Source organism: Macrobrachium rosenbergii, chromosome 23, assembly GCF_040412425.1.
Source record: "Macrobrachium rosenbergii isolate ZJJX-2024 chromosome 23, ASM4041242v1, whole genome shotgun sequence".
Classification (NCBI taxonomy): domain Eukaryota; kingdom Metazoa; phylum Arthropoda; class Malacostraca; order Decapoda; family Palaemonidae; genus Macrobrachium; species Macrobrachium rosenbergii.
In genome coordinates, this window is record NC_089763.1 from 20574355 (window position 1) to 20602229 (window position 27875).

The following is a 27875-nucleotide window of genomic DNA, read 5'->3' on the forward strand; positions in this document are numbered from 1 at the left end:
ACAATAGGTGATCTTTCGTCGGGAATGTTTGGCCAAGTTTAGTTGGTAAACAAACAACAGCCGGTATCTGTCAAGCACCTGTCAAACAGCCGTCGATGTACACGCTGCCCACGATGCCTCTTTGAGTTTGTCGACCGTAAGGATTTTTAAGTATTACGGTAGTTAATAGTTTTAATTTATGCCACAGAACAAATGCCAATGGATGTATTTTTACGGAAATTATTTTATGGATAGGTTAATTACCTTTCGTCAGGTGTAGGGTTCCGTAAGCCTATGGTAGACAGCGGTTAGGCAAGTTACGTACGTATCGTAACCAACCAATTTAATATTATTTTGGTTTCCGCCTGCCTTTTAAGATTTTACTCCTCTAATTTTGTAGGCTAGTTCGCACTAATTAAGCCTACCTTTCCAAGGTAACCATGGGAACAATACCTACGCTAGCTAGTCATATCCCAGGCTAACCAAGCTTGCTAGGCCATAGAGCATCATTATTCGAAAGATGAAACTGAAATTAGTGAAAAACAGGGATGCACCTTGATAATACTGAAGAGTACTACCACGCCCCTGTTGTTTGGTAATTAGGCTACTAGTTTAATTGCAAAATGGGCTGGATGAACGTAAAAGCTTAAGTAAAAGAAGATAATTATATATAAATAAATGGCGTAAGTATTCACAAAATTATAAACAAAAGGTGGTAAATATTCCGGCAAGCGACTGGCCTGAACCAGGCCACTGTAGTGGTCTTCAGTTTTAGGTGCACCTTAACCTTACCTGGGTCATTATGCTGTAACTGACAGGGGAGGAAGGTTGGCTACCCCTAGACTCCAGCCTAACCTCACATAGGATCCATTAAATTACAGAGTGGAATACGAAGATTAACCTAACCTATCATAGAATGCCACGCCCTACCAGACTCGAGTGGTGGCTTAACCTCCTCATCACCTTAACTAGGTGGTCATATAGCCCATTAGAAGTTTTTGGTAACATGCCTTGGTAATACAGTATCCCCAAAAGGAGTGGCCAGCCCCTGATCCCTGACAGTTTAACCTGACTGTAAGGCCTAAGACACTGGTATTCTTGTTTCTTACTGGGGGCCCTTATTGTTGTTAGACATAAGGTTGTTTCTTACCATGGGCCCTTATTATTGTTAGACAAGGTTGTTTCTTACTGTGGGTCCTTGTTGTTGTTAGACGTAAGGGCCATGTAATGAGTTAACCAAAGATTTTGATGGAAATGAGTGTCAAGTTTATCAAATGGCATCAGAAAAAGTGTATCGCATGTTTAAAATCACTTCCTGAATAGCCTAGGCTATTCTCTGTCACTTCCTGAATAGCCTAGGCTATTCTCTGTTTTCAGTGCCTGTACTCCTCTGAATATGACTTTTAAATGAAAAGAGGCATCTCAACACTTGTGACACTACTGAAATCTTATAACATATGTTTGATAGAATTCTTAAAATATCAGCTAGTGATGCACAGTTAAGAGACATCAATTAGCCTATACTGTATATGGTGGTTCCATTGAAATCAAGCTAATTTTCTAAGAAACTCTTACAAACTACCTGAAGAAACATGAAAATCATGTGATTGGTTTAGCCAGAAAAATGTTTGAAAATGCCTCTCCTCATTTGTAGATAGTAACTGTCATAATTATGATAAATTAGAGGGAAACATGAATGATATATCATTGTTATTGATAAGATTTTGTTTAGGGCTTGGCAAGATCAGGCTTATTAACTTAATGGAATTTACAGGCTTATTTTCTGAGCAATCCATTTTGAAAATGTTTTGTCCATTATGGAGGCTGCCAAAATTCTGAATATTAAGCATTTCCTTTATCTGTTTTTCAAAATGCCTATGACTTCACTGATAGGAAGTTAGTGTGCTACAATGAACTTTTATCATTAACATCTGTGAAACGTTGTTGGTTGCGGCAGTGAAAAGGTGGGCTACTAGCAAGTCAATTAGTATTTTATTTCTTCTGGAAGTTAGTCATTACTGTATATTTGTAAAATGAAGATAATACTTGTATAGAGTCTGATGAAATGAGACATAGTTACACCAATACCACATTAACATTTGCTTGTTGGATTAATTGGTCCTTCCATACTGCCATATAACAAATGGTTTTGTTTTCAAAGTCATTAACAGGAAAACATTATGCAGATTATGTAATGAGGGTTTTTGTTCCATCATAAGGGTAATCATGGTACAAGTGAGAGGTTTTTTGTTCCATTAGAAGGGTAATCATTGTACAAGTGTGAGATTTATCACATAACCTATGTAACTAAAGCTTTACAGTGTTAGGTTTTGATCATGTAACTGTAGCCATAGCCAAGCTCTCTCAGAATTTGTTTTAAAACATTAGGGGTGAATATGTTTTGTGGGGCTTGTTGTTGCCGTAACAGTTGGTAGGGGTCAGCGAGATGAAACCCCAAATAGATAGAAAGGTGAGAAAGCATGTTCAGCTTACATTATGTTGGGGTGGGTTGTCATAGGTAATGTCAATACAGTCCACCAGATACTTTATTTCTGGTACATAAATTCTGTCATTACCTTGTGATGTGAATTTACATTGCATGATTTATTGTCTGGCTGAAATTTTAATCTTCATGTTCTTTAACCAGTTTTTGGTTTCCAGTCAAGTTTTGTCTCCAAGTCTGGGGTTTGTGGGATAGCCTACCCAAAAAGGTTAATGTAAGCTTATTCAAACTTGCTTTATCCAGTACAGAATTTTATTCCAAATAGCCTTTGCAGCTGCTACATTGTTTTATATTTGAAATTAAAAACTGGCAAATAGTATAGTAAACTATAAGCAAAAAGCCATGACATTTATTATCCCACTGATTTATTTCCTTTACTGTTTAGAAATACCCTGTACTGTACAGTAGTGAATTTTAAAAATTTGGCTTCAGATTTATTTAGTGCATTTCTTTATTATAAAGTTTTAACCATCTCCTGGAATTGTATACAGGATGTTGGATATCTCAGGCAATAGGGAGTGCAGTGAATGGGTATTCGTTGCTTTCTTAGTAACCAATTAAAGTAGTTAACTTTGTGCCTTAGTGATTTTTTCCCATGACTTCCAAACTTCAAGTTTCAGTATTCAAGACAAATAGCAGATTTGGTTTCACCTTTATTGGTGAAGTAGAGTATGGCACTTCGTAGGAGCAGTGACCCGCATCGTCACCTTCGGGATCCTAGGGCTGCAGGTGAACATGAATCTTTCGGCTAAAATATTGGTGTATCCTGTTCCCTGTAAGATGTGATTTGTATTTGCCGTGTGTCAGAGAAACCCTTTCATTTAGTCTTAGAGTCTTAATAATGTTGTGAAGAACTGTGTTTTTGTTATTTTAAGATAGAGGACAGTCGCTTGATGCAGATGGTTAAGTTAGCTGCCACTGTAGTGATTATTCTCTTATTTTCTGCTGTGTCTAAATATATAACATTTTTTGGATGGCATGGTTGTATTTGAAACGTTAATTTTTGAAGTGAATCATACTCCTCTTATGATGATGACTATATTTCCTATGTTAGTGGGAGGATGATTTAGTTGTAAATATCTGTTAACCCATTCCTTTTACATGAAATGCTGGTTCAAGTGTCATGAACTGCTGTAGTGCAACTCTCAGTGCTTTCAGGTATTCATATTTTTAATTTTAAGTTTTTAGATTTACCAAAGGCTACCATATCCATATATAGCTGAGATAAAGTACCTACTTTAAAAGTTTGGGGAAAAAGCATATACCGGTAAATACTGTGTTCTTGATGGTTCATGTGCTTGATTAAAATTTTTATGTAGTGATAAATAGGCATTAGGTACGTAAAGTTTATATATGAAAAACTTTATCTTTTGTAATCATGTTATGAAGTATTGTATGTTTTGTTTATTTGTACTCCTTATCAAGAGCCAAAATGCATGTTTAGGCTAAAAACTAACTACTTATTACTGTATGTTACAGTGTTGTAAACGTGTGTGACTTGTCCATTCGAGCAATTGGCTCAACTTTCCTGACATCTTTTGTCTTCTGGCTGTTACTCTTAATACATGTGAGTTTTTGTAGGACTGGATGCATTGATTAAAGCTGGTAGTCAATCTGTGTACTTAGAGGATACAGTTAACGTATAACAAGAATTAGCTATCATATTGGCTTCAAAGTGAGACTAGTATCATTTTTTCTCTTATTTTTGTAGCATCAGGTAAATGCATTATGTATATTCTTTTTCTGAGCTCGTCCCTGTGTCAGCCGGTGAAATTCCTATTAAGCACGAATTTGTAGGTATAGATATTGCTAATTTCACCGGGTGACGCAGGGCCTCCCTCAGAAATAGACTTTTCCTTTGTCAAAATCCCTTTTATGCACATGAGCATTTATTTGAAATTAAAGTCCTGTATGCATGAAATTTATACACTGTGAACTTTTGAGCATATTACAATAGTTTTAGTTGTGCATGGTGGGGCTGTGTATACTGTGCTATCTAGGTTTAGTGTAATGAAGCTGGTTATATCCAAGGACCAAATTAAGATGACACTTTTATTATTAATTTTTTTTTAACTAACTTTCATTCTAAGAACTTAAAGAGTGTGGCTCAGAGGTAAGGTACTTAATTGCTGAATGTATGGTTAGTTTTTGTCATTCTACGACACTTGAATATACGAAAAGGAATTAAATTAGGGTAATTGCAGAGATACAGCGCACGAGTGGTAAAGATAGATCAAACTGGTATTTTCCCCCAGTCCTTAAGAGTTTTAGATCCCATAATTAAGGAGTATAGTACATATTAGTATTTTTAGCATATTCTCACATGATGCTATATACCTGTTAGAATTGTTTATGGTATGAACTTTTGATTTTAAATTCATATGTAATATATACTGTATATCACCATTAAAGATATCAGCTTTTAAGCAAAATATTCAGATTCTCTACTGGATTAAGAAAATCCTCTGTATATCAGGTCAACTAGGGCTTTTGCTTTCATTTTCTGATATGGGTAATACAGTATCACAATTAATTCATCCTTTTCTCCATTTATTATATTTTGTGCAGTTACCCTTAAATCATTAGTTGTATGAATTGTATGTTTAAAATACTGAAAATGCATGTCCTGTAATTCTGCAATTTTTGCATTTGGTTGAATACTTATTGTGTGTCCCACTCTTTTGTCATAAAATTCTTTTTAGGCTGTTCATGTTTGGTGCTGTACTGAAAGGAATATTGTATTGCTATAAATTGAATAGGTTGTAGCTAAGTACAACATTTTATCCCAAGAATGTATTAGAAGTGTTCAGTACTTTATGTAGCTCTTCATATTAGGTCCATTTTCCAATTATTAAAATGAATAATGTTTCTTGGATTCCTGAGAGGATGAAGATATTGTTATGAATTGTATAGTTTAAAATACATGAAAATTAGTGATTGGAAGTTATGTTTTGCAGGACTGATGCAGCTAAGCCGGTCTGCAGTGTACAAAATGTTGCAGACTCATGCAGAGAAGGATCGCATTGTAACAGCACTCCCTCCACCTTTTATAAGACATGTAAGAAGTTTTTTGTTTATATGTTAATGTAATTTTAATACTGTTTTCAGGACCACTTGTTAGATTAACAAAATGTAGTTGGAAACTACAATGTAAAGTTAACTATGAAGGAATGCAAGATGGAAAAAATAAAATTGATAATTTATTCATACAGTTAATTAGGTAGAGTATTTTATAAAAATATGGCTTAAGGGACACGCTGATCTTCGAATTTCAGGGAATGATAAAAATTTCTAAATAAACATATCCTGAAGTGTTATTGCTAAAATAATTTGAGATGGATTTATTGACACTTTTGTTTATGGCTTATATGGTACTGTGAGCAGCAAATTGTTGTAAAACTTGCAAAAATTTGTCTAATTCCATTTAGTTGGAAGTAATTGATATACTTGCATCACCTGCTAAAATATCCCTTTTCTCTAGTCATTGAAGTGTCAAAGAAAATGTGAAAACGGAGTATTAACTCACTCAAGATGTCCCATTCGTCTCAAGACTCGTATAAGTGGCACCACAGGTGCAATGCGCCAAACAATTTACTGATACAGTACAGTGATGTTTTGTATTTCTTGACTTTTTTATATTTCTTGACTTAATTTACAGTAAAATAACCATATTTAAATTGGCATGCTATATACAAAAATATACAGACATATGCAAATGAATAGCAACCTTCCTCATTGCCATTCAAGTACAATACAGTATATGAAATTTATGTTATCATATGTGAAATCATTTACAAGTCAGTTTATTTTGTTTGACAAATGGTAAAAAATAGAATGGATATTATTTTTATTTCCCCAGGATATCCATAAAGGATTCTATTCATGAATAAAAGAAATATTTAAGTATATGGCAACATTTCTCTAGGGTGCTTCACAGTGCCATGGTGTACTTCAGAGTCATGCTGCTGCTCGGCTTTTTAGTGCATTTTCTGAGTATAAGTACAAGTTTTTCTGTCAAAAATAGGAGCAAAAGAAGATGCACTATAGGAGAAATATTTACTGTAAACTAATGCACTATGAGAATTGAAAAGATAAAAGAAATCAGAACAAAAGGAAAGTGTCTAAACATTGAGAAATGCCACAATGTCAATCACCCAAGAGGAAACCAGGCAGGGGAGTACATTTTTCATCTGCTGTAAATTTCAGGGGATGTTTCTTATATGAAGAAATACTTTTACTGCAAAAATCAGCATTCTTAACTATCATAGTTTCATAGTTATTGCAAAATAAGCAATAATTATTTCTTCCCCAATTTCTCAAAACTTCTTTTAAGAAAGAAAAAGGACCATACTTTGAAGAAGACTGAACCAAATTCAATTAATTTTTTTACATGATTTATGAAAATACTTTTTAAATGCAATATTTATAAAATTAGAGGTAAAATTTTTTTATTTTCTAATGCAGATATTTTCAGTGTTAGTTGTTTAATAAGTGGTAAAAATTTGAAGCAAATCCTTAAGTCATTAGGTAGCTATGGCCACCTACATTACAATGGGGCCTTATGGCAGTGCTGCCCCTTAATGTCCGTAGTCAGAATGAATCTATCTTTAATTTATTAAAGTTATAAATATCAGTACAGTACCTGTACAGACACACCTGTGGTTAAATTAATACTGTAGCTTTGAAGCGGCTTAATTTTAAGTGCTAGTTAACGAGTTAAGATATACTAAGTGATGATAAAATAAGTATCTGGACCATCATATTTTCATTTACTTTTTATCTGAGAGACTTGAGCAAGAGAATTTAGTTCCATCTTGTCAGCCTTTTCCCACTGCACTTTGATCATTTATGGGTTCTTAATTTGCCTCATTGACATCGGTTCAGGTACTGATTTTTTTTCTCTCTCTCTCTCTTTTGCATTGCAAACTTCGCCCTACCTCAAGATGAATTTGATGAAGCTGTCCGGAATGCAGCTAATTCCAACCGCACTCTCCAGGCAGGCCTCAAGATATCAAAATGATAGTCCTTGGGGATGTAGCTACAGGAAAACTTGTCTAGTCAACAGGTAGAGGATTTGCGTAAAATTTGATATTATACTATTATTATGATGTTATGGCTGGAGGAGCAGAGTCTGTTATTATTTCACACAATTTTTATGCTTCCTCCGCTTTAGGAATAAATCTAATCAGTAGGACCTCCATTGGGTGTGGACACAGTTGAGTATTTGTTTGTTTTTTTACTGGGAGAATCTACAAAAATGAACATGTGAAAATACAGTAAGCTGACCTTTAATTCTGGAATGAGTTTACATTATGGTTAGGGATAAGGTGGTAGAAATGTATGGCTGTCAGATGGTAATGTTGTTGCAAGGAATATGTTCCTGCTTGCTGTTTCCTACAACGTGGTGATGAGCTGCATTGCTACTGGCTGGCCTGTTTGCTCTGGAATTATTTGATCAGTGTAATTGTTAAAGGTTATGCTGCTCCACCTTTCTGATTGCCTTGGTGCCAGTGCAAGTAACATCAGTGCAATGAGGGTACTTGTCTTGTGAGGTTTCAGTGTTCTAGAGTATGTTGGTAAATTTCACTTGTTTGGGTCTCTTGATGGTGGTAACAGGAAGTCTTTCTCCATGTTATGGTCCTTGTTTGTGGTGCAATACATGTACCTCCAAGATTTAGGTTATGATGTTGAGCCTCAGCAACTTGACGACCTGCCAGCGTCCCATAAGAAGTAGATTGAGGTAGTTTGGGTACATACTAAGATGGAGAAGTAGCAGGATGTGTCTAGCGAAAAGGCCCAAAAGTTAAAGGGGAAGGCATAGATGAGGAGTTCATTTTTTTACACCATATATATTTTTTGTTTGTTCCTATGGGGATATGAAACTTATTATCTTAATGGAGTAGTCCAGTGCATCTTGTGCTTTGGCTGTTACTTAGAAAATAAAAAGCCTGTTGGGTGGCTCAGGCAATTCTCTGACCTCTCTGGTCACCTTAGCCATTGTGTTCCCAGCCACTCTTGTATAAAGTTGTTTCTGTGTGTCAAGATGCACATTGTGCTAATGTACATTGAGCATTTTCACCTCGTGTGTTAACTCCAGAATCTGTGTTCTTGCAAAGTCTTTACTTTTTTGGTGCTGATACCCAGAATAGTCTTTTGTTTGTTTAATTTTTGAGCATTTTGTGTGGAGTTTTGAGCTTTGTGTGGTGTGTTCTTTAAGCCCGAATTCCATTGTTGTTAAGGAAGAAATATGTCTTGTAATAAGTTCTATTTCACCAGTGGCAGTAGACCTGCATTCTGTGTGTGTTTTCAAGTGTGAAAAAGTGCTCAAGAGAGACTACATGTAGGGAGTGTGGAGGTTGGTTGACTGCCAAGTGGAATCTTTGAGAGATGTCAAAGGAAGCAGGCGGAACACTTCATCAAGGAAGGCTCCTTCCTCCTTCAGTATCCTCTTCCTTCCACCACCCTTTTAGTAGCTTCAGGAATGACAGGAAACCTTCTCTTGCTCCCCTAAGAGAAGGTATGACAACAGAAATCATGAAGGGAGTGCTCACCATGCTTTTGAGAAAGTTTGGGAATCCAGCGTGGTGGCCACATGACCTCTCCCAGCTTCGCCCCCTCTCCTTAATGCAACTAGCCAGCAAGAAGGGAAATTTGAGTGTCAACCCTCCCATTACCCTGTATCTGTGAGTAAAAGGGGCTGGGAGGGATCACACTAAGCCTCAGAAGTGTTCAACATCCCTGCCTGTGCCCCTTCCTCTCCCCCCCCAGAGTACTAGAGGTGGGAGTGTGTGAGAGAGAGAGATTCTGTCAGTGTAGAGTCAGATGATGAAAGGAGGAATGCTCTCGCTCTCATAGGAAGAGCTGGGCGAAACATTTGCATTTTGCCTCATTGTCATCCTTTACTGCTGCTGCTGCTGCTTGGCAGCCTGCACCTCCTCGGCAGACAGCAACATCAATGGAGGAGTGCATCCTTTCCTAGTGGGAGAAAGTCTAAAAGTCTTAAGGGAGAGAGTCACCCTGTGAAACGGAGCTGATTAGCAGAACAGTCATTCATCAAGGCAGAGTCAGTTGTTGAGGCAGCACGACAGGTGGAGTGAACCTATGTGACTGGAAGAGGTCTTTTTCGGGAGCTAAAGGTGTCCCAGTCGGAGTGACATCAACTGGAACATGGCTCTTCTCTGGTCAGGTCTTCCCTTGTCAACTCCCCTTTTCTACCCTGGGACCTGTAGAGTTCTCACCCAGAGGAGCTGAAGACATTGCCGAGCTACAGCACCTCTAAGGGCAGGGAGGCCACCTCCACTTCATTGGTGACCAATGTAACAGCATCATTCATAAAAGCAGTGGAGGGGGATTGAGCCATGCCAGACTTGGACAGCCAAGAAGAGACAGTGCAGGTCAAGGCGTCAAATCCCAAAGAGAAGAGCTCCTAGGAAATGATCGCCCTGATTAGATGGTTCCTTTGACTTGCCAACCAGCCTCTAGCTCCTCATCAGTGCCTCCCTCCTGCTCTTACATGGAAAAAGATCCTAGAGGCTATGTCAGAGGTCAGACAATCTGTAAGACTCCCCTGGTTTCCCTTGTCAGAGGGCTTATTAGCCGAAGTGAACAGCCACCTGCTAGCTGGCCCTCAGTTCTCCCATCCTGAGGAGGTGGGAGTAGCCTGAGCAGGTCTCTGACCCTGGGGGCTGTGAGTCGGGCAGTTTGGGAAGGTGTGGAGTGCCCTTTGTGGGGCACTCCTGCCTGTTAAACCAAGAAGGTAGATTGGCCTTCCACATAAGGAGTGAGGCTCATTTATGAAAGCAAAGGTTTGTATCCTTGTTGGAACAAATAACAAATTTTAAAATAATTTTTATTTTCTGTGGGTATATAAAACCACAGCTTTCATAAAGGACTAACCCCCTCACTGCCACCCCCTCTTGTTCCAATCTCAGTTGATTGTACAGTGAGACGCCTGTGAGCTTAGCTGATTCCTTCAGTGACCCAGGTAGGCCAACGGGTAGGAGCAGTACCGAGCCTACTGATAGGCTTTTGTTTTGTTTTTTAGTCAGTAACTGCTGAAGCATGAAATGTGCTGAATATTCCATTTATGAAAACTACAGTTCATATACTTTTGAAAAATACAAATTACTTGAAAGTATGGTATTTTAGCATCAAATTTTTAGGGGTTGACTTACTTGCCAAACTACATTTTGCCTCAGTTATTTAATTTTTTAATGTCTTATTACTCGTGTTATTTTCAGATTTTGTTTTTTAATTTCAGATTTTGCCATCAGATCTTTGATTCAAACTACAAGGCAACTATTGGAGTTGATTTTGAGGTGGAGAGATTTGATATTCTTGGAGTACCCTACAATTTACAGATGTAAGTCCTAAACATGAGCATGGATCTCTCATCAGCTTATTTTCATTAAAACTAATGCAATAAAGAATACCAACAACAAAGCTAGCTGGTGTCCATTGATATAAGTTATTGTTGTTCTAAATAATTCACCATGTGTTGCTTTTTCTTCCTTAGTGTTAACAGGATTTATAGAAATTTTCCCCACTTTTTGCAAAATCTCACGTAGACATTCTTGGTTTATTTTCCAGTAGCTATAAATGCCTCTTCATTTCCACCAAGAATTCTTCTCATTCATTTCTCATGAGTATCCTCTACACTGTCTGTTATGCTGTTAAGCCTGCATATTTGTGTAATTTACCTAAATGTTTTTGCTGTGTTGGGATATTATTATTATTATTATTATTATTATTATTATTATTATTATTATTATTATTATTATTATTATTATTATTATTATGGTCGACCCATACTCTTGTGATTCCGGATTCTCTGACTCACCTATTCGTGGACTTCTCTATGGAACATACATACAGTACACATTATTTGCGGAAAATTCACCTATTCATAGAGAAATATTCACAAATTACTGTATTTTCATATAATTTTCATGACAAAATGCACTTTTTGTGATAAAACTATTAAAATATTCAGGTATAAGCATTCTTAGAGATTTTTTGGTGTTTGGAACTATCAAAATACAGGCAGTCCCCGGTTAACAGCGGGCTCAGTTAATGGCGATCCGGTTTTATGGGGCTTGTCTAGCGATGAAAATTGGCAATTTTTGGCGCCAAAAATTGCTGATTTCCACTTATTGGCACCGATAATTGGGTATTGACGCTGATACACACCTAACAGAGGCGCTGATAACCAAAAATCTACGCTTTTTGGTGCCGATAAGCCCCGAAAATTGCCGAAAAAGCGCCGAAAATCACCAATTTTCGGTTGGCGGCCATTTTCGGTTATCATCACACCCTCAGAAATGGAGCCCTGCTGATAACTGGGGACTGCCTGTAGGCAGTTATATGCATATTTTGAGGAGATTTGAGTATTCGCGGATTTTAGCCATTCGTAGGGATTAGTGGCACTCATTCCCTGCACATACTGGGGGTCGACTGTATTATTATTATTATTATTATTATTATTATTATTATTATTATTATTATTATATTATTATTATTATTATTATTATTATATTATTATTATTATTATTATTATTATTATTATTATTATTATTATTATTGAGTTCTATTTTTCTATTTTTCTAGAAATTTTATATTTTTTTTATTTTTTCAATGAACCTGTAGAAAGAGGACCAAGCTTGTGCTGAAATACAGCTGCTACTTTTTCACAGATTAATACCATATTATGAAGAACTGTTGCTTATTTTATGGAACTGGCATGCCCTTTTTCTTAATAAATTCTCCTTTCAGTAACATGTTGGGTGTATTAAGCCACTTCAGAGAAGTGTTATTTTAGCAAGGAAATTGCCAAATTTCATGAGGAACTGTTTGCCTTTATTATAAGCATGTTTACCATTTGTCTTGGATCCTAAAATAACATAAGTACCTAGTCATCTGGGAGTTTATTCCAGCCTTCCTCATGAGTGTGGACATATTACCTTGAGCATGGCATGGTTCTCCTCCTGCTGTTTAGTTGTGCTTGAAAATAGACTGTCACGCTAACTTTGCCCAGGGCACAGATATCAGTGTACTGTAGAATATTCTCATAAATATATTGTACAAGATTTCCATGCTTCAAAGATTGTAGGTGGTACTATTTTAAAAGGATTTTACTTCCAAAAAAAGTACTTGCCATGTCTTTAAAGACCATATGGTGTGAAAGGAGCTTTGTCATTTATGTCCTGCAGTATGTAGTTTAGAATGCTTTTTTCTCTAAGGTTTTACCACTCGATCTGATGTTTGTGAAAATACTGGTGTATGCTACAGGTATTTGTTAAAGTCTGGTATTAGCAAACTTGCTGACTTTTTATAGTTTTAAAAATTATTGTTGCATAGATTACTTCAAAATAAACTTTTGTAAAGCTTAAATGTTTTGAGGGTAAATGCTGACCTGTAAGGTAGCTAATAGGACTTCTAATATACAGGGGTCCCTTGATGGAGTAGGTGCTTGTTTAGTTAAGTGTGCAGCAATATTTCCTCTGCATTGTAGTTCACCATCCACACTTATATTAAGGGTGGTAAGAATGTTGGGTGGGAGGATTACAACAACAGAAAAAAAGTAATGCAGGAAACTTAAAGTAGAATGCAGTGTAGGTGAAACAAAAGAATGATGCTTAGAACTCGAACACTGGTCTGCTTGCAGTGTACCTTGTAAAGCATGCAGTAATACCAGTTATCCATGTATAAAGTAAGGTAAGTCTTAGACAATAGTTTATGAAAAACAATTAGCTAAAATGTGTGATCTAAAAGCCACATGATCAGGATTTTACTTAAGATACTTCAAAGGCTACCAAAATGTGAACAATACAAGACCAGTGTCAAGTTAAAAGGTGTCCCATATTATTGTACTCTTCATAATTGTTGGTTGCTAAAATGTGCTGCATGTTTTTTATTTGCTATTTATCATGGAGAGTAACATTAAAATTTAGTGGAAAAACTTTCTTGTTCCTTGTCCATAACAAGATGCTATTTTTATACAGTATACTGGTTTGCGTCGTTGATTTTTGCTATAGTATATATACAGTATTTGGTCAAGAGGTAACCTTTTAAATTTGAATCTTATTACATCCTGGAAGCATTCAGTTAAGTGCGTATAAGAATGTTTAAGTGAGTTTTATTTTGTTAGTGTGTACTGACTTGTGTAGCCACAACTACCTTAATTTTAATCATGAAGGCCATGCTTACCATATGCCTTGCCTTGACAACATGTTCTAACTTGTGTTAGCTTTTAGAAGTTTTGTATATGGGTTTTATATCCACTGCATGTGTACATGTGTGTTATGTGTGTAAAGTTGCACACACAACTTGAAGGTTGATTAGATCAGATTTTTATCTTTAATTTTCATATTACTTTTTACTTAGATGTGAAGTTTACTTCGATGTATTTTTACTTAGTGAATCTTTGTGATAACAAATAGATCACAAAAAATAAACTTCAGAAAGCTGTTCATTGCACAGTACTGTACATTTTATTTTCCAAGTTCAGAAATGATACTCTCCTTGTCATTTGCTACAGATGGCTGTTTATTTGAAATTTAGTATGTCATACCATAAGAACCTTTTGTATATTTAGATATTTTGGGTTTGTTTATATTGTAGGTATATTTATATTTTCAGTTGGGATACTGCTGGACAAGAGAGATTCAAGTGTATAGCTGCTTCCTATTACAGAGGGGCTAATGGTAAGCAAACTTAAGGATTGCTGATGTTGAAGTATGGTGTTTTAAGAAAGTACTCTGTATAAAGTAGGGACTGGATATTAAAAAAGAAACTTGGGGCAGCACATTTAATATAGTATACCAATATAGTATTACCCTGCTTTATTTATTGAGTCATATGCCCCTTTTCTAGGGTTTTAGTTGCATCACATTATAATATGAAAATTATGCATCCTTGTCAACAGCGGTGATGGTCGTGTTTGATGTCACTAACATAGTGTCATTAGCCCACACAGCTCAGTGGTTGGAAGAAGCCAAGGAGGCAAATCGTAATACCAATCCTCTTGTCTTTCTTGTTGGTACAAAGCGTGACCTAATGGTTAGTAGAAATACTTTGTTAAAGTAATGTATGTTTTAATTGAAATTACTTCTTTCAGATCATGAGTCTATCATTTAAGCATGCCAGTTTTTCATCTTGAAACTGTCATAAAACACTGATGGTGTTATTTTTAAGGATTCTTGTCTGTGGTTTGAATAGACTTTTAAATCCATGCCCATAGATACAATAAAATAGTCTCAATACTTGACAGAGAAATGTGATATGTTGTTTTTATTTTGACAAAAAAGAAATACATTTAGCTTCTTAAGGTTTTTGCTCATCTTAGAATGGATCTCATGATTTACAGACTGAGAGTTTGAGGTTTGTAGCTTTAAATGTTAATTTTTCCCAAGATAATTACTAAAATTCTTTCAGAGTGAGGGGGCATATAATCAAATCGAGGCACAAGCCAGGAGAGTAGCACATGGGCTTGGGGCAGAGTATTGGGCTGTGTCATCAAAGACAGGAGACAATGTTGATGCACTCTTTTTACGTGTAGCATCCCTCACTTTCAATCAAGCTGTCCTTGAGGAGGTCGAGGGAGCTGACGAGAATAAGCCCTCTGACACAGTCAGTAAGTATCCGGAAAACAATAGCAGCTTGTAGTTTGGGCATGTGCCCTAGGTTCTTTGTTTTGTTGCATTCAGGAAATTTGTGTGGCGGCTGGAAGGAAGTTGCAGAGAATGAGGCTATTTATGATTAACAGTTTGTATGAAAATGTTACTTGTTCCGACGGGAATAAAAACCTACACTCGCATAGATAGGAGTACTGTACTTAGTTCAAAGTGTGCTGTAACTGTCTGCTGACTTGAAAAAAAACAAATGCCTAACAGGTAGGCATATGAGCCACCTTTGACCTGAGCTGGCTTATTTTTTGTCTTTAAGATCTAACTGATGAATTTTGAAGGAAGGAATTTATATAAAAATGCATTATGTATTCAGATTACAGTATTTTATCTATTAGGTATGGTTTTGAAATTTTGTTCTTCATAAGGTTTAATTGGTGGTTTTGAAATTTTGTTCATAAAGTTTAATTGTCTTAAGACCAATTTCTTGTGGCCTGCCCTAAATAGCTTAGGAATTATGACTAAAACTATTTTTCCCAGATGTAAATCATTTTCCTCTTTATAGTGGTTAATTATGATTTTTCTAACACTTATTTTAATGAAAGGTGTTTTCCTTGTTAGAGAGGAATATAACATAGAATTATTGTTATAGGAAACAACGAAAAATTTGAAGAAAAATATTTTCTTACTAGATGAGCAAATATAGAACTTGAACACTATTGCCTCAAGAACACTGCTTTGAGCTTTGTGTCCTAAAGTTGTTCACAGTTGTACCATTTTGTTTGGATGCTTAAACATGATGAATTGACTATCCTTAGTAAAATGGTCCCCCCCAAACATTACTGTAAATTATGTATTCCTTGGAACCCAATTTGTCGAATTCCATGAAACTCTTGAGATGAGATACTTCATGAAAATATGAAATTTACAGTAATCAAATATTCTTCAATAAGTATAATTTTTTTTTATTTGATTAGATTTTAAGAAGAAATTAAAATCACCAATCACTGTTGGTACAGCATATTGTATACTATATTTTCTCCTTTCAGAAATTGGTGAAAAACTGGACAGTTCTGATGTTAGCAAGAAGCCCAAATGTTCACCGGGCCATTGCAACAAAGGTTGATCTTGGTACTAGTCAAAGAGCCTGATGCTTTCAGTGCTTAAAATTCTTGTTTTTGATTGCCCTTATAAATTGTGCAACTCCTATTTTATACTCAGGGTCAGGGTGAGTAATAATTTTCTTGAATCTGTGGCATTTTATTGAATTGTGGTTTTTAAATAGGATTATTGCTTCCCATGCTGGTGCTTATTACATGTACACAATGAAGAAAGCACAACGTATGCTTTGTTGAGAAGCAAGTTCTTCCTTAACATATCTTGACTTTGTCATATGACCTGCTTAAGTTTCCTGTCACATGACCAACAGCACTTCTGAACAGTACAGTATTTGAGTTTTTAAACTGGAGTTGAAGAAATGCAGGTTAGTGTCTGCTCACTGCATTTGAGTAAAATATCAGCAGGTCTACTTTAGATAAATTTGCGCACAATAACATCAGTTATAATGCTTAACTGAATAGCTGTTAAAATGGGTGCTTATAGTATAATCTTATAGCAGTTATATTTTTCCTTATTCCAAAGATATATTGCCAGGCAAAAGTACTAGAACAGCTTCATAGTGTTATTTTTTCATAAATATAATAAAACTGTAGGTATCACCAGAGAACATGACCTTATAAAAGTATTTTGGTGCTATTTGTTTGCCAAGATGCGGGCAGGTATGATTATCTTGTATTTTTATAATTTCATTTTTTTAGGGATATGAACTGTATCTTATTTTGATAAGTATTTGTTTATAAGTATTTGTAAGAGTTAAGTTTTTTCACAGGAAAATAATTAACTTCAAAGGTAATTGTAGTATATGTACCGTATACTCCTCTTGATAGGGTATTTTTTTATAGACATTTTGTTAAATCTGAGGAAGTATACTGGATGGGCAATGAAAGTTTTAAACTGAAAAGAGCTGCATGGGGTTATTGGTTGTTGTGTAACTTTGTATTATAGGCTGCATAATTTAGGTATTCTGTGGTACTGAGAGGGGACTGGTTGTTAATGGAATTGGAGTCTGTGATGACATAGAAAGTTAGTTACTGTCCCTCTGATTTAAATATACTGTATATTTTTGTGTATGGGGTGTTGTGATGGGTAACATGGTTAGTACTGTCCACTTAAAGAAAAATGGACAAGATAAAGAAGATTTCAGATCTAGTCATAATTGGGAGGTCCACAACCCAGGGTGGGGGACTTTCAAAGATGCAGGGTACCCAGAATATGCTTTTACAGCTTTGAGAGGTACGGAGGAAGAAGCAACCACTGGTCTTTGGTAAAGAGATTTATTTTGAGGTGTTTACAGAATGTTCCTGACTTACACCTTATTCGCCTTGCATCCATAGTTACTTTCAAAGAATTACAGTACTGTATAAATAAATTTTTAAGAATAAACTTTGAAAATGCAATAAGAAAGGTAATACTGTAATAAAACAACTCGTGCATATCAAAAAAATTACTTAGGAGGTAAATTGTAAGGTACTGATGCTACTTAAAAGGCCAGTTATATTTAAAACTTATACATGAAGAATGTGCTGTTTTTTTATTTGTATCCATTTTGATATGTGATGGCCTGTCAGAAGTGTAACCTCTTATGTGCTCTGTTTTGTGGAGCATTTTTGAAACAGTATGTTGAGGCTTGGGAAAAGGTCTCTCTTGGTAAAAGATTAGTCATTAAGTCAGCTTGGTTGTACACTATTTGAATAAGGAGGCTTACAGAAACTTGAAAACTTTCAAGGCAACTTGGGTGCTTACTCAGGTTATTAGTTGTAAAATGAGGTAAAAATTTATTTATCCCTTTGTAAGCTAATTTGATGACATGGAAGAACTTCTTGTGTTTATCATATACAGATATTACAGAGCATTAAAGGGATAACGCAGCCTGAAAGCTCAGTATTTCATACTGGACATGTTTGTGTTTTACTTATGTAATGGAACATTTTGATCGTTTAGTTAATTTGTACAGAGGGAAAATATGGATTAACCATAGTGATGCTCAACCACTTGTATTTTTGATCTTGTAAGTTGTATGTTCACATTGTATAGTCTGTTTAGATTAAAACTGGAGTATGATGTGTACAGGAGGTGTATGAAGTTGTTGAGTTATAGAAATTTCACCAAAAACCTTCTAGTCACTTACAGGTATTTTGCTTCATTTATTGAAGACCCCTATATAGGTTGCTGACTTCCATTTGACTCAAAATTGACATTCTAGCAGATTTGTGCTGGTAAACCAACCCCCTTTTTGTTTTTTTGTGGCTCCACTTTGAAGTGGGTTTTGGGCTTGTGCATTTATTTGGTGCATCAAATTTTTTATTTAGGTTTTTCAGGTTTTCAACAGCTATAGGACAGAAATAAAATCAGAACACATGCAACAATTTTGAATTTCTAAAAATATGAAATCAAATATTTGTGTTGGTTTGAAATGAAAATTTTTCCTTATAGTAGTGTCTCATAACTGCATTTTGTTGCAAGTTCATCATGTATTATTAAGTATTTTGAGATAAGCCATCCTTACATACACTCACTTTGCAGGTCACTCTCTGTGTAGAGAATGTTTTAATTGTTGGTTGCTTTGATTTTTATTTTTCCCCTTTTCAGTAGTTGTCATTTGTGAGAATTCTGATGAAAAATAGTATTACAAGCAGTTGCAATGTATATATTGCAGTTTTGCAATCCTTGTAATTAGCAGAACAAAATACTTAAGTATAACCAGTTTAAAGGATACGTTTTTAATATCTTTATGGGTTTTGCAAGTACATACTGTACTTGAAAGAAAAATAGAATTCTATTGAAAGAACCTGATTTCTTCATTGTACCGTATATATTCATGTCTTTTTTTTTCTCTCTTTTTTTTTTTGGAAAGGGTCAGCATTGTATTCATTGATTTATTACCATAAGTGAGATGAATGTTTGAAATTCAAGTGCATTTTTGGCTCTACTGTATGGTCTCAGCTTGAATTTTTTTGGTCATTTCGGTCATTATCCATTTGATACATCCTTTATTCAACTTTCCCTTATTCAGCTTGACCTGTTTGTACCAATGTGTTTGATAGCAAGATCTTTATAAGTGCTGAACAGAGCCTTACGAAACTTGCCCCGTATGTTCAGTAGGTGGCCTCAGGAAAGTAACCTTTGGGAGAATCTGCTCAGGTGTGACTTCTGTTGCCATGGAAATTTTCTTGACTCAAAGCCAGTTTCTTATCTGCTCAGGGGTGACTTCTGTTTGATTCAAAGCCAGTTTCTTATCAAAGTTAATAATTGTGGGAATCAACATAATGATTATATCTGCTTGTTTTCCTTTTCTTGTCATAATACTCCTACACTTAGGAATTCCATATAGTGGAGCATTTAAGAGCCACATACAGTATTTGAGTAGCTTTTTGCTGAACACTTACGTTCGGTATGTTAAAGTTAGCAATTGACCACTGGTCATTTGTCAGTATGACCTCAATTTAAATACTACAGTATGTCTTCATTTTTTCTCTTTAAACTGCTAGAATGAAAAGCTGTTGCTTAAGCGTACAGATTTTCCTTGAATGAAAGATCCAGCACACTGCAGGAAACTCATGCAGTTAGCCCAGTATTGTTTAGATGGCAAAAAATGTGCATTTTAAATGCCTTAGAATTATGGAATAGATAACCAGTTAGAGTTACCTAAACCACTGTTTGTAGTTTTGTTTGGGGCTGGTTGTAAAATATCACTTAAGACTGGATTTTGATTTTTTCATTCACTCTTTCAAACAAAAGATGTTTACCAAACAGAAAATTTATTTTGAGGAAAAATGGAAGTAGCAACAAGATATGAGTGCCCTGCAAACCCTGTACGGGAATATGTAACTAACAATATGGTCAGTATCAAATCAGTATCATTGTCTTGTTTGGCAACCATAGTCATGTGAGATGAAAATTAACAGAGGGAACTTACAATACTGTAGAAGATTCGTCCTTATATTTATGTATGTAATAGGTTGTGCAATATGGTACTTTATGTTGCTCAATACTTAATCACATTTGTACTCAAAGGTTGTTTTACAGTAGGTTGTGGTTTTGATATAAGTTGTAATCTTGTTGTAGAAGACTTTGACTTTGATGGATAGCCTTTTGTTTACAGGAAGTATTAACTTTACAAGGAATAATAAATTTGAAATAGTTAGCTGCCTGTCATGTATGCTATTTACAAGATGAATAGCAGTAGCTTATGTAAAAATATTTACTTTTATTACTAAGATAATTTATCTCTTGAAAACCCATGTAGATTTTGTAGAGAACTGTTTCTTTTCCATGTCTATTTTGAGAGGAATTCTTTGTAATCTTTTTAGATTCCATTTTTTCCTAATTTAGATTGAATTTTGAAATGAAGAGGATTTTCTGTTGTATTTATCAAATAGAATTTTAAGGTATATACAGTACCTCATAATGGCCTTGCAGATGATAATTGTCAAATGGCATGAAGAAAAATGAAAAAATGCATGCGTGGTAAAAGCTGAAACTTTAAAATCAACGCTACCTTACTGATCTGTGAAGCATGTTAGTTTCCAAGTAAAATTATCATGTAAAAATGTTATTTTGGTTTGATGAGAACATTATTTGTTGATAGTTGTATGAAGTTTTGTAGAATCTTTATTTTGTAGTCTTGTAAGTAGTAGTGCTTTTGTACCTTTGAGTTGATGGGATATTGCAGTTTATAAGGACTGTTTCCCAGTAGTATAAATATTTATATCTTAACTTTATCAACAATGAACATGTCAGACCATTTCATTGTGTAGGTTAATGTTTATTTGGTTTATAAACATCCAGATCTACTAAAGTGGTAGGAAAAAGAATGTAGGCCTCAGATTCATGTTGTGATAGAATTATCTAAATTTGACTGCATTATGATATTCTAAACTAGTATATCATGATTCAGTGTTGATTTTTCACTTGGCATGATTGTATTTTGTAGCATTCAGTTCTTTGGTTAACTGCATGCTCTCGTTTATCAGCTTTTACCTTAGTTTTTTGGCATTATCTCAGTTTTATATTTTTATATGGACTATTTCAGTTTTTAGATATTTTTATACTAGTCATGATTATTACTGAATTTGCAAATGGATAGTTTTCTTTTTGCTACAGACATTACCAGGAATATTTTTTTACATTTTTTCAGTGATCATATAGAGCTGCTTAAATGTTGGTGTTAAAGTACAGTTTCAAATACTGTACTATCATGGTAAACTCTCAAGCAAATACTAACAGGATAGTTTTGTTTTGATTGAGGAATTCCACTTGCCTTAATGCTTGAAAGCTATGGTAATGAGTAACTCTTGTAACTAATCATTTTTTCTAAACTGAGGAAGAGAAAAACTGGGTCTGTTGTAAGCCTCGGATTTCCTATGATTATGATGATTTTATCCCCAAGGACTTTTCCTGCTGGAATACATTTCTTTTTGTTTAAAGAAGTTTATCCAGCACTTTGCTTTCAGTGATAATTATCGTTCTTGTTTTTTGAGGATCATATAAGTTTATGGTGAAAGACAGAAAGTGACATGGCAACCCTAACCCATATCTTTGTGGGGAGAAAGTGCGCTTGTAGTCTTATCTTTTAAAAAGAGGATAAACTTGCACGTGTACAGTGATTTAAGGAGTGTTGAGTAATGCCGAACGACCAGCGTTTTGTTAATGATTATTTTGAAGGACTTTTCATACTAGTCAAATGATAGATTTGCAACTTCCACACAGTATCTGTCAAATTGTTAACCATCCCTGAAATTAAGAAGCACTATCTTGTCCACTTCATTTTAAGAAACAAATACAGATGGTGTCATGCCTACTCTAAATAATTTAGGTAAAGAGAGGAAAGCCACCATGTTTACCATTTTTCTATAGTCATAAATTGTTTCACCAGTAAAAATAATTATCAAAGATTCAATCATTTTTAACACTTCTGCTTAGAAATTTTTAAATTTTTTTATTCAAAGTAAGAAAGAATGGAACTTATTATTGTAAGTGTATGCAGTATATACAAGTTAAAATCAAAATGTAATTGATAAAGCTTATTATTAAGACAATATTTTTCAAAATTGTCTTAAACTGAAGTATGTGCAAAGTTTCTTTTAAATTTATGTTTTGTACTTCATGGGTAACCCAATTGGAAGGAACATACAAAGGGAGCTTATTAGACAGAGCATTGGAAGGCATTGAATTTTGAGTAGATGGGTGTTTAAATATTTTCAAGCAGTACTTTATCTAATGATTATAAAGCTAACTTTATGAGAATGAAGCTCTGGCTATAATTATTTCATAATACAGGCAATCCCTGGTTAACGGCTGGCTCAGTTAATGGCGATCCGGTTTTATGGCACTTGTCTAGCGACAAGAATCGACAATTTTTGGCACCGAAAATTGCTGATTTCAGTTTATCAGCACCAATAATTAGGAATTGGCGCCGATACATACCTAACAGAGGCGCTCATAACTGAAAATCGGTGCTTTTCGGCACTGATAAGCCTTGAAAATCACTGAAAAGGCACCAAAAATCGCCAATTTTCGGTTAGTGGCGATTTTCGGTTATCACATCTCAGAACAGAACCCCGCCGATAACTGGGGACTGCCTGTACTTGATTTAGTCTTTGCAGACCCCACCACAGTACCATCTGCATTTTTCTTGCTATCACATTTCAACTAATGCACCATTATAATAAATAGTAAGGGATTCAGATAGTTATAAATTTAAAACTGATTGGGACCCCTCAGTAAAATATAATGCATTTTTTCATGATTACTACTCTATCTCTCTCTCTCTCTATTGGGTCTATCATGAGGTGGTAAAGAAGTCCGTATGCAGCATACTCTTGGGGTCTTGCAGGTAATGTTGATTAAACTTTATTGATAGTTTCTCTAGGCGCCCTTTATACAGTTCTTCTAGTTGCCCCTTATTCTCCCAGTTTTTCTCTCCTCCACTTCACTTCTTTGGTTCTTCGGTTTCTTTATAAGGCCTGAAGTGCCTTCCACCCCTCTCATAGGTTATTTTGTCCCATTTTAATAAAATTTACTCCAAATAACATTCATAGCACTGCAATATTGCCTCCTCTCATGAATCATTTGTTGGGAATTACTCTTGATGCTGTTTTCTGTATCACCCTCATCTGCAACAGCAGCCTGCTCTCTGATAAAAAATAAATAATGTAAGTTGTCCAGCAACTTTTTCATTCAGTATTTTGACTACACACTTCTGCATTTGTGTAACCTGTTTGGTTAAAAATGCACTGCCACCCAAGTTTCACTTACGCTACTTCTCCAAGAGTTATGAGGAGTAAGCAAGAAAGCCATGGATTTTTGCGTATGTTGCGCATTGAAGCACCAGTTTGGTAACTTCAGCAGTTTTGTAACCATTCAGTGCATAAAAGTTTTCCAACAAGGTTTTGGAATTGAATCCTATGTTAATGACTTAGCAACAAAGAGAATTATGTATCTTGGTTGTGTTTTTGTGCAGACCTCCTTGCTTGTCTTTTGCAGGCCTATCCTGCTGTGTGATTAAGATTTTTTTCATCATAAATCTCTTTCAGGGATCCTGCTTGGACCTAGTAGTTATTTGAATTGTGTAGAATACTTTTTACCTTTATTATTTTCTATTTTCTGAGCTGTAATTAAATGTCCCAAAGGTTGTTTTATGTCATTATATTACAGTAATTATATGTCTTAAGGGTTCTTTTGTCATACAAAGTTCCTTTGAATCATACATTGTTGAAATACAGCATAGGTAATTGGGAAGAAAGGACAGACTGCTCTTACCTGAAGGTTTAGTTCTTGAACTTGCTGAGGCTACACTGCATGGTAATTGTGTGATAATTTGCATAGGGTTTTTGTACTTTTTTCACATAGGTATAGTAGAAATTTTAAATACTAAACTTTCACTTCAGTGTTTTTGAAAAAGGGATGTTTTGGAAATAAATAGTTTTTACTTTATTTTTCCTAATCACAGTTCATAGTGTCAATTTTCATATGAAAGTTGCATAGTTACTTATTCTTGTGATGGATTGAATTATATTTATAAGGTTAAAACTAGATATCATGACCTTATCGAAAGTGATTGTATTAGGTGCTGCTGATCACTAAAGAGGCTGTTGCTGGTTTTAAGGTTTATGAAAGCATGAATTCTCTAGCTCTTGAGGGGAAAAAAAACTGTGTTGGTATAGTACTCCACATGTGTTCTTGGGCATGTATTTCATATTAATTTCAAAACACTGAATGTATGCTGCATGATCAAGTTATTTTTCTAAAAATATTCAGTATGTTTAGTCGTTTTCTTCATAGTACTTTTTCACATTGTTGTGGTTTATTTTTGAGTATATAATTCTTTGCCAGCCTTGTTTTATGTCATTTTTGAGTATATAATTCTTTGCCAGCCTTGTTTTATGTCAAAAATGAGTATATAATTCTTTGCCAGCCTTGTTTTATGTCATTTTTGAGTATATAATTCTTTGCCAGCCTTGTTTTAAGTCGTTTTTGAGTATATAATTCTTTGCCAGCCTTGTTTTATGTCATTTCATGTCTGTGGTGTAGTGGTTCATGGCAAGTCATATAGTTATTTTAGAATCTGTAATCACTGTCAAATGTAGAGGAGCAAGGAATACATTATTTCCTTTTATGGTGCTTTAAATTTGTATCATGCACCTCAAGTTTAATTAGTGCTAGAATTCAGTCTGTGCTCTTTGTATGGTTCAGTTGCCTAGGTTATTTTATGTAAGATTTTCCCCTTATGGGATTTGACTTAAAATTAATTCTGTCCACTGCCTTGTGTCTATTGTACTTTACTACTTTTCCAGCTCTATATCTAGAAGGTATTGCAGTCATCATTACACTTGCCACAGTGCTTGAGTTTAACTTTGTAGACTATTCTAACAAATATAATGATGTAGATTTTTATGAAGTGTGCCTAGTGGTAGCAAAGCCTTCCATAGCTAATGGTAAAACTTCCTATTGTTCTTCTCTTATGAAGCTTTTATGATGATATAGTTAAGTCTGGTGCAAGCTCTTAATGTGAATGTAATTAGAATGTACAGTATTCTAGATATCTTGTACTGTAATCTGACAATCTCTCAAAAGTCTTTAACTGTCTTCAAATGGAATCAAGAATGAAGTATTATTTCCTGTTCATCATAAGGTTGAATACTAGAGTTTTTTTTTTTTTGTGCAAAATATACAGTAGATAGTATGTACAGTACCTCTATACTGTAAATAATTTGATCAGACTTATTTGTTTTGACCAGTGGTCAGTGGTGTTACTTGGTCAGCCTGTTATTTATGATGCTGTTTTTGTTTGTGGGCAATCCTCACTTACCAGCAGCATTGGTTAATGGCGATCCAGTTTTACGGCACTTGTCTAGCGAAGCCGTTAACTGGATTTTTGGCACCGATTTCGCTTAGTGGCAGCAATACCCAGTTAACGGCGCCATTAAGCTGGTCATTAGTGCTATTATGCGCTGTTAAGCGGGTTGTTAGTGGCGATTTTCGGTTATCTATGCTCGGCTGGGAACAGAACCTCTCTGTTAACCGGGGACTGCCTACTTAAATATTGTCATTACTGACATACCCAAAACTTACATAGTTATTCAGGTTAATTCTTAAATGCTGTATTTGCTCTTGAAATAACCATGGAAATCTTATGGGGAATTTGGCAGTTTGTAAAGATCTTGGAATATAATGAAAAAACTTTTGTTAGCTAAAGGATTAATGAAGTCTTTTAGTATATTGAATTATTTGGTATACTACATATAAATCCTCCTTTTTTATCATAAATTGAGGGAAAAATGATTTTGAGCGCAAGATAGTTTCATAGCTCAGTATAAATGATAGAACTTAACTGTGGGACAGGGTTTAGAGGAAATGAATCTCCTCTTGAATTAATAAAAAAAATCTCTCAGGATATCTCCTGTCTTAATGCCATGCCTTAAAAAAAAGAGAATTCTTTAATGGCGTGATCAAGCTTAATGGAAGAAGAGTACATTTGAGTCACAGGTGGAAATGAAAGTTTTTTCTTTAATAAGGAACTTATACTTTACTTATACTTTGCTATAGTAGTGATTTAAATGATTTTCTGGCATTTTATCTGCAAATGAAATATTTTACAAAACCCTGCAGGATTTCTGATTAGTATGTGTACTTTGTTTTTTGCTATAAAAGGTTATAAAAATTACAGAATAGTACTTAAAATTTTCTCACTCTTCAGTACTCAGTGTGTTATGTGGTATATGTTCATTTAGTCTTTAATCCTTCAGTGTGAATGGTTTACTTGAAAGATTTTGCTAATGACTGATATGAGATTTGACTTGACTATGATTGTGCATTGTGAAGAAATGACTTATGAAATGTATTAGATATCTCATGAATTGCCTTTCAGATCATTTTCAACAATTACAGTAATCTTTGTTTTATCATACAGTATTTGTACCTTTAGGATTTCTTTCATGAGACCTCAAGAAGCCTGTAACTCCTAAATAACCAGAGTTTTGGTTTATTTGCCCATGTGTTTGTTATGCATTGTATATGATTTGTAGTGACGCTGCATATTTGTAACCCTAACTTAGTCATTTGTTCCGTCACTATATGCAGACCATCGGTCCTTTACACTAAGAATTACTTTCAGCGAGGCAATTCCTAGTGTAAAGTACCTCAGGTTTTTATAGTTATGAAAAATACAATTTACTTTAAAAAATTGTGATCTCTAAGTGATTTACTTTAGTTTGAAGCACAGAAGGCATTTAAAAGTGCAGTTTTCTTTTTTTGAAGCTCAATATTTTTACCCTGTATATTTAGGGCTTATTAGCATTTATCATCACATTGGCCTTGAAGTAGAATCCCTATGTCCAAAGTCATAGAGGAAAAATGATAGTGAGTGATTGGTCATCAGTAATTATGTACATTGGCCGAAGAGTTTCTCATTGTAAACGGATCTAGTATGAATGGGAGTCAGAAACTGTAAAACAGGTGCTGAAGATTCCTATATTTTACAGTGTTGAATTTTTAGTTATGAGTTCAACCTTTCTGTTTTACTTCTAATTCTTGAGATCATTGTGGCTTACTGTTTTGTCTTTGAATCACAACTTGTATTATAAGAAAAATAATACTAGATTGATTCAGTTAGCTTTGAGAATATTTATACTATATTCTACTTAAATGCTGCATTTGCCTCCTCCTGCCTGTTTCTATACCGTCCATTATCTGCGGCTTTATATTTTTCTATTTTTCATCTTGGATCTAATAACAAATGCCTCCTACTGCCTCTTTCTATACCGTCCATTGTCAGCCTCTTGATATTATTTTTCTACTTCATCTTGGATCAGATAGCCCTTATAGATGTATCATTGTAATTAGCAAGAGATTATACTAGCTTGATATGAGAGATGTGTTATTTTCCTGAGTGTTCATGAATTGTCAGCCATATTCTAAGGCTTAAGCATGATTAGTTACGGTATTTGGAAATTTGCAACTCCACTGAAGGAAAAGTTAAATTTATGGTACTGCAGAATAGCACTAAATTTATACGTAGGAACTTGAGTGGTCAAATTCAGGTCTATGCTGTACAATGATAATTTGTTAAAGGCAGAAAGTGAATAAATCAATTCCCCAAATATCTGTAAATCATTTATATTACTGTATTCTGCAAGTATAGTCAAGTTTAA

The 27875-nt window shown here is 34.9% G+C and overlaps 1 protein-coding gene across 1 annotated transcript; it reads left to right on the top strand.

The window, feature by feature from the left end:
* The first annotated feature begins 8 nt into the window (after window positions 1-8).
* On the top strand, window positions 9-27593 carry RabX5 (RAS oncogene family member RabX5). The gene is given in 11 exon segments (XM_067125408.1): window positions 9-136; window positions 3962-4049; window positions 5440-5547; window positions 7426-7491; window positions 7494-7526; window positions 7529-7547; window positions 10743-10844; window positions 14120-14184; window positions 14406-14539; window positions 14915-15113; window positions 16155-27593. Coding segments are annotated over 9 exon segments (798 nt in total). The 5' UTR covers window positions 9-136; window positions 3962-4049; window positions 5440-5444; the 3' UTR covers window positions 16232-27593.
* Window positions 27594-27875: the final 282 nt, after the last annotated feature.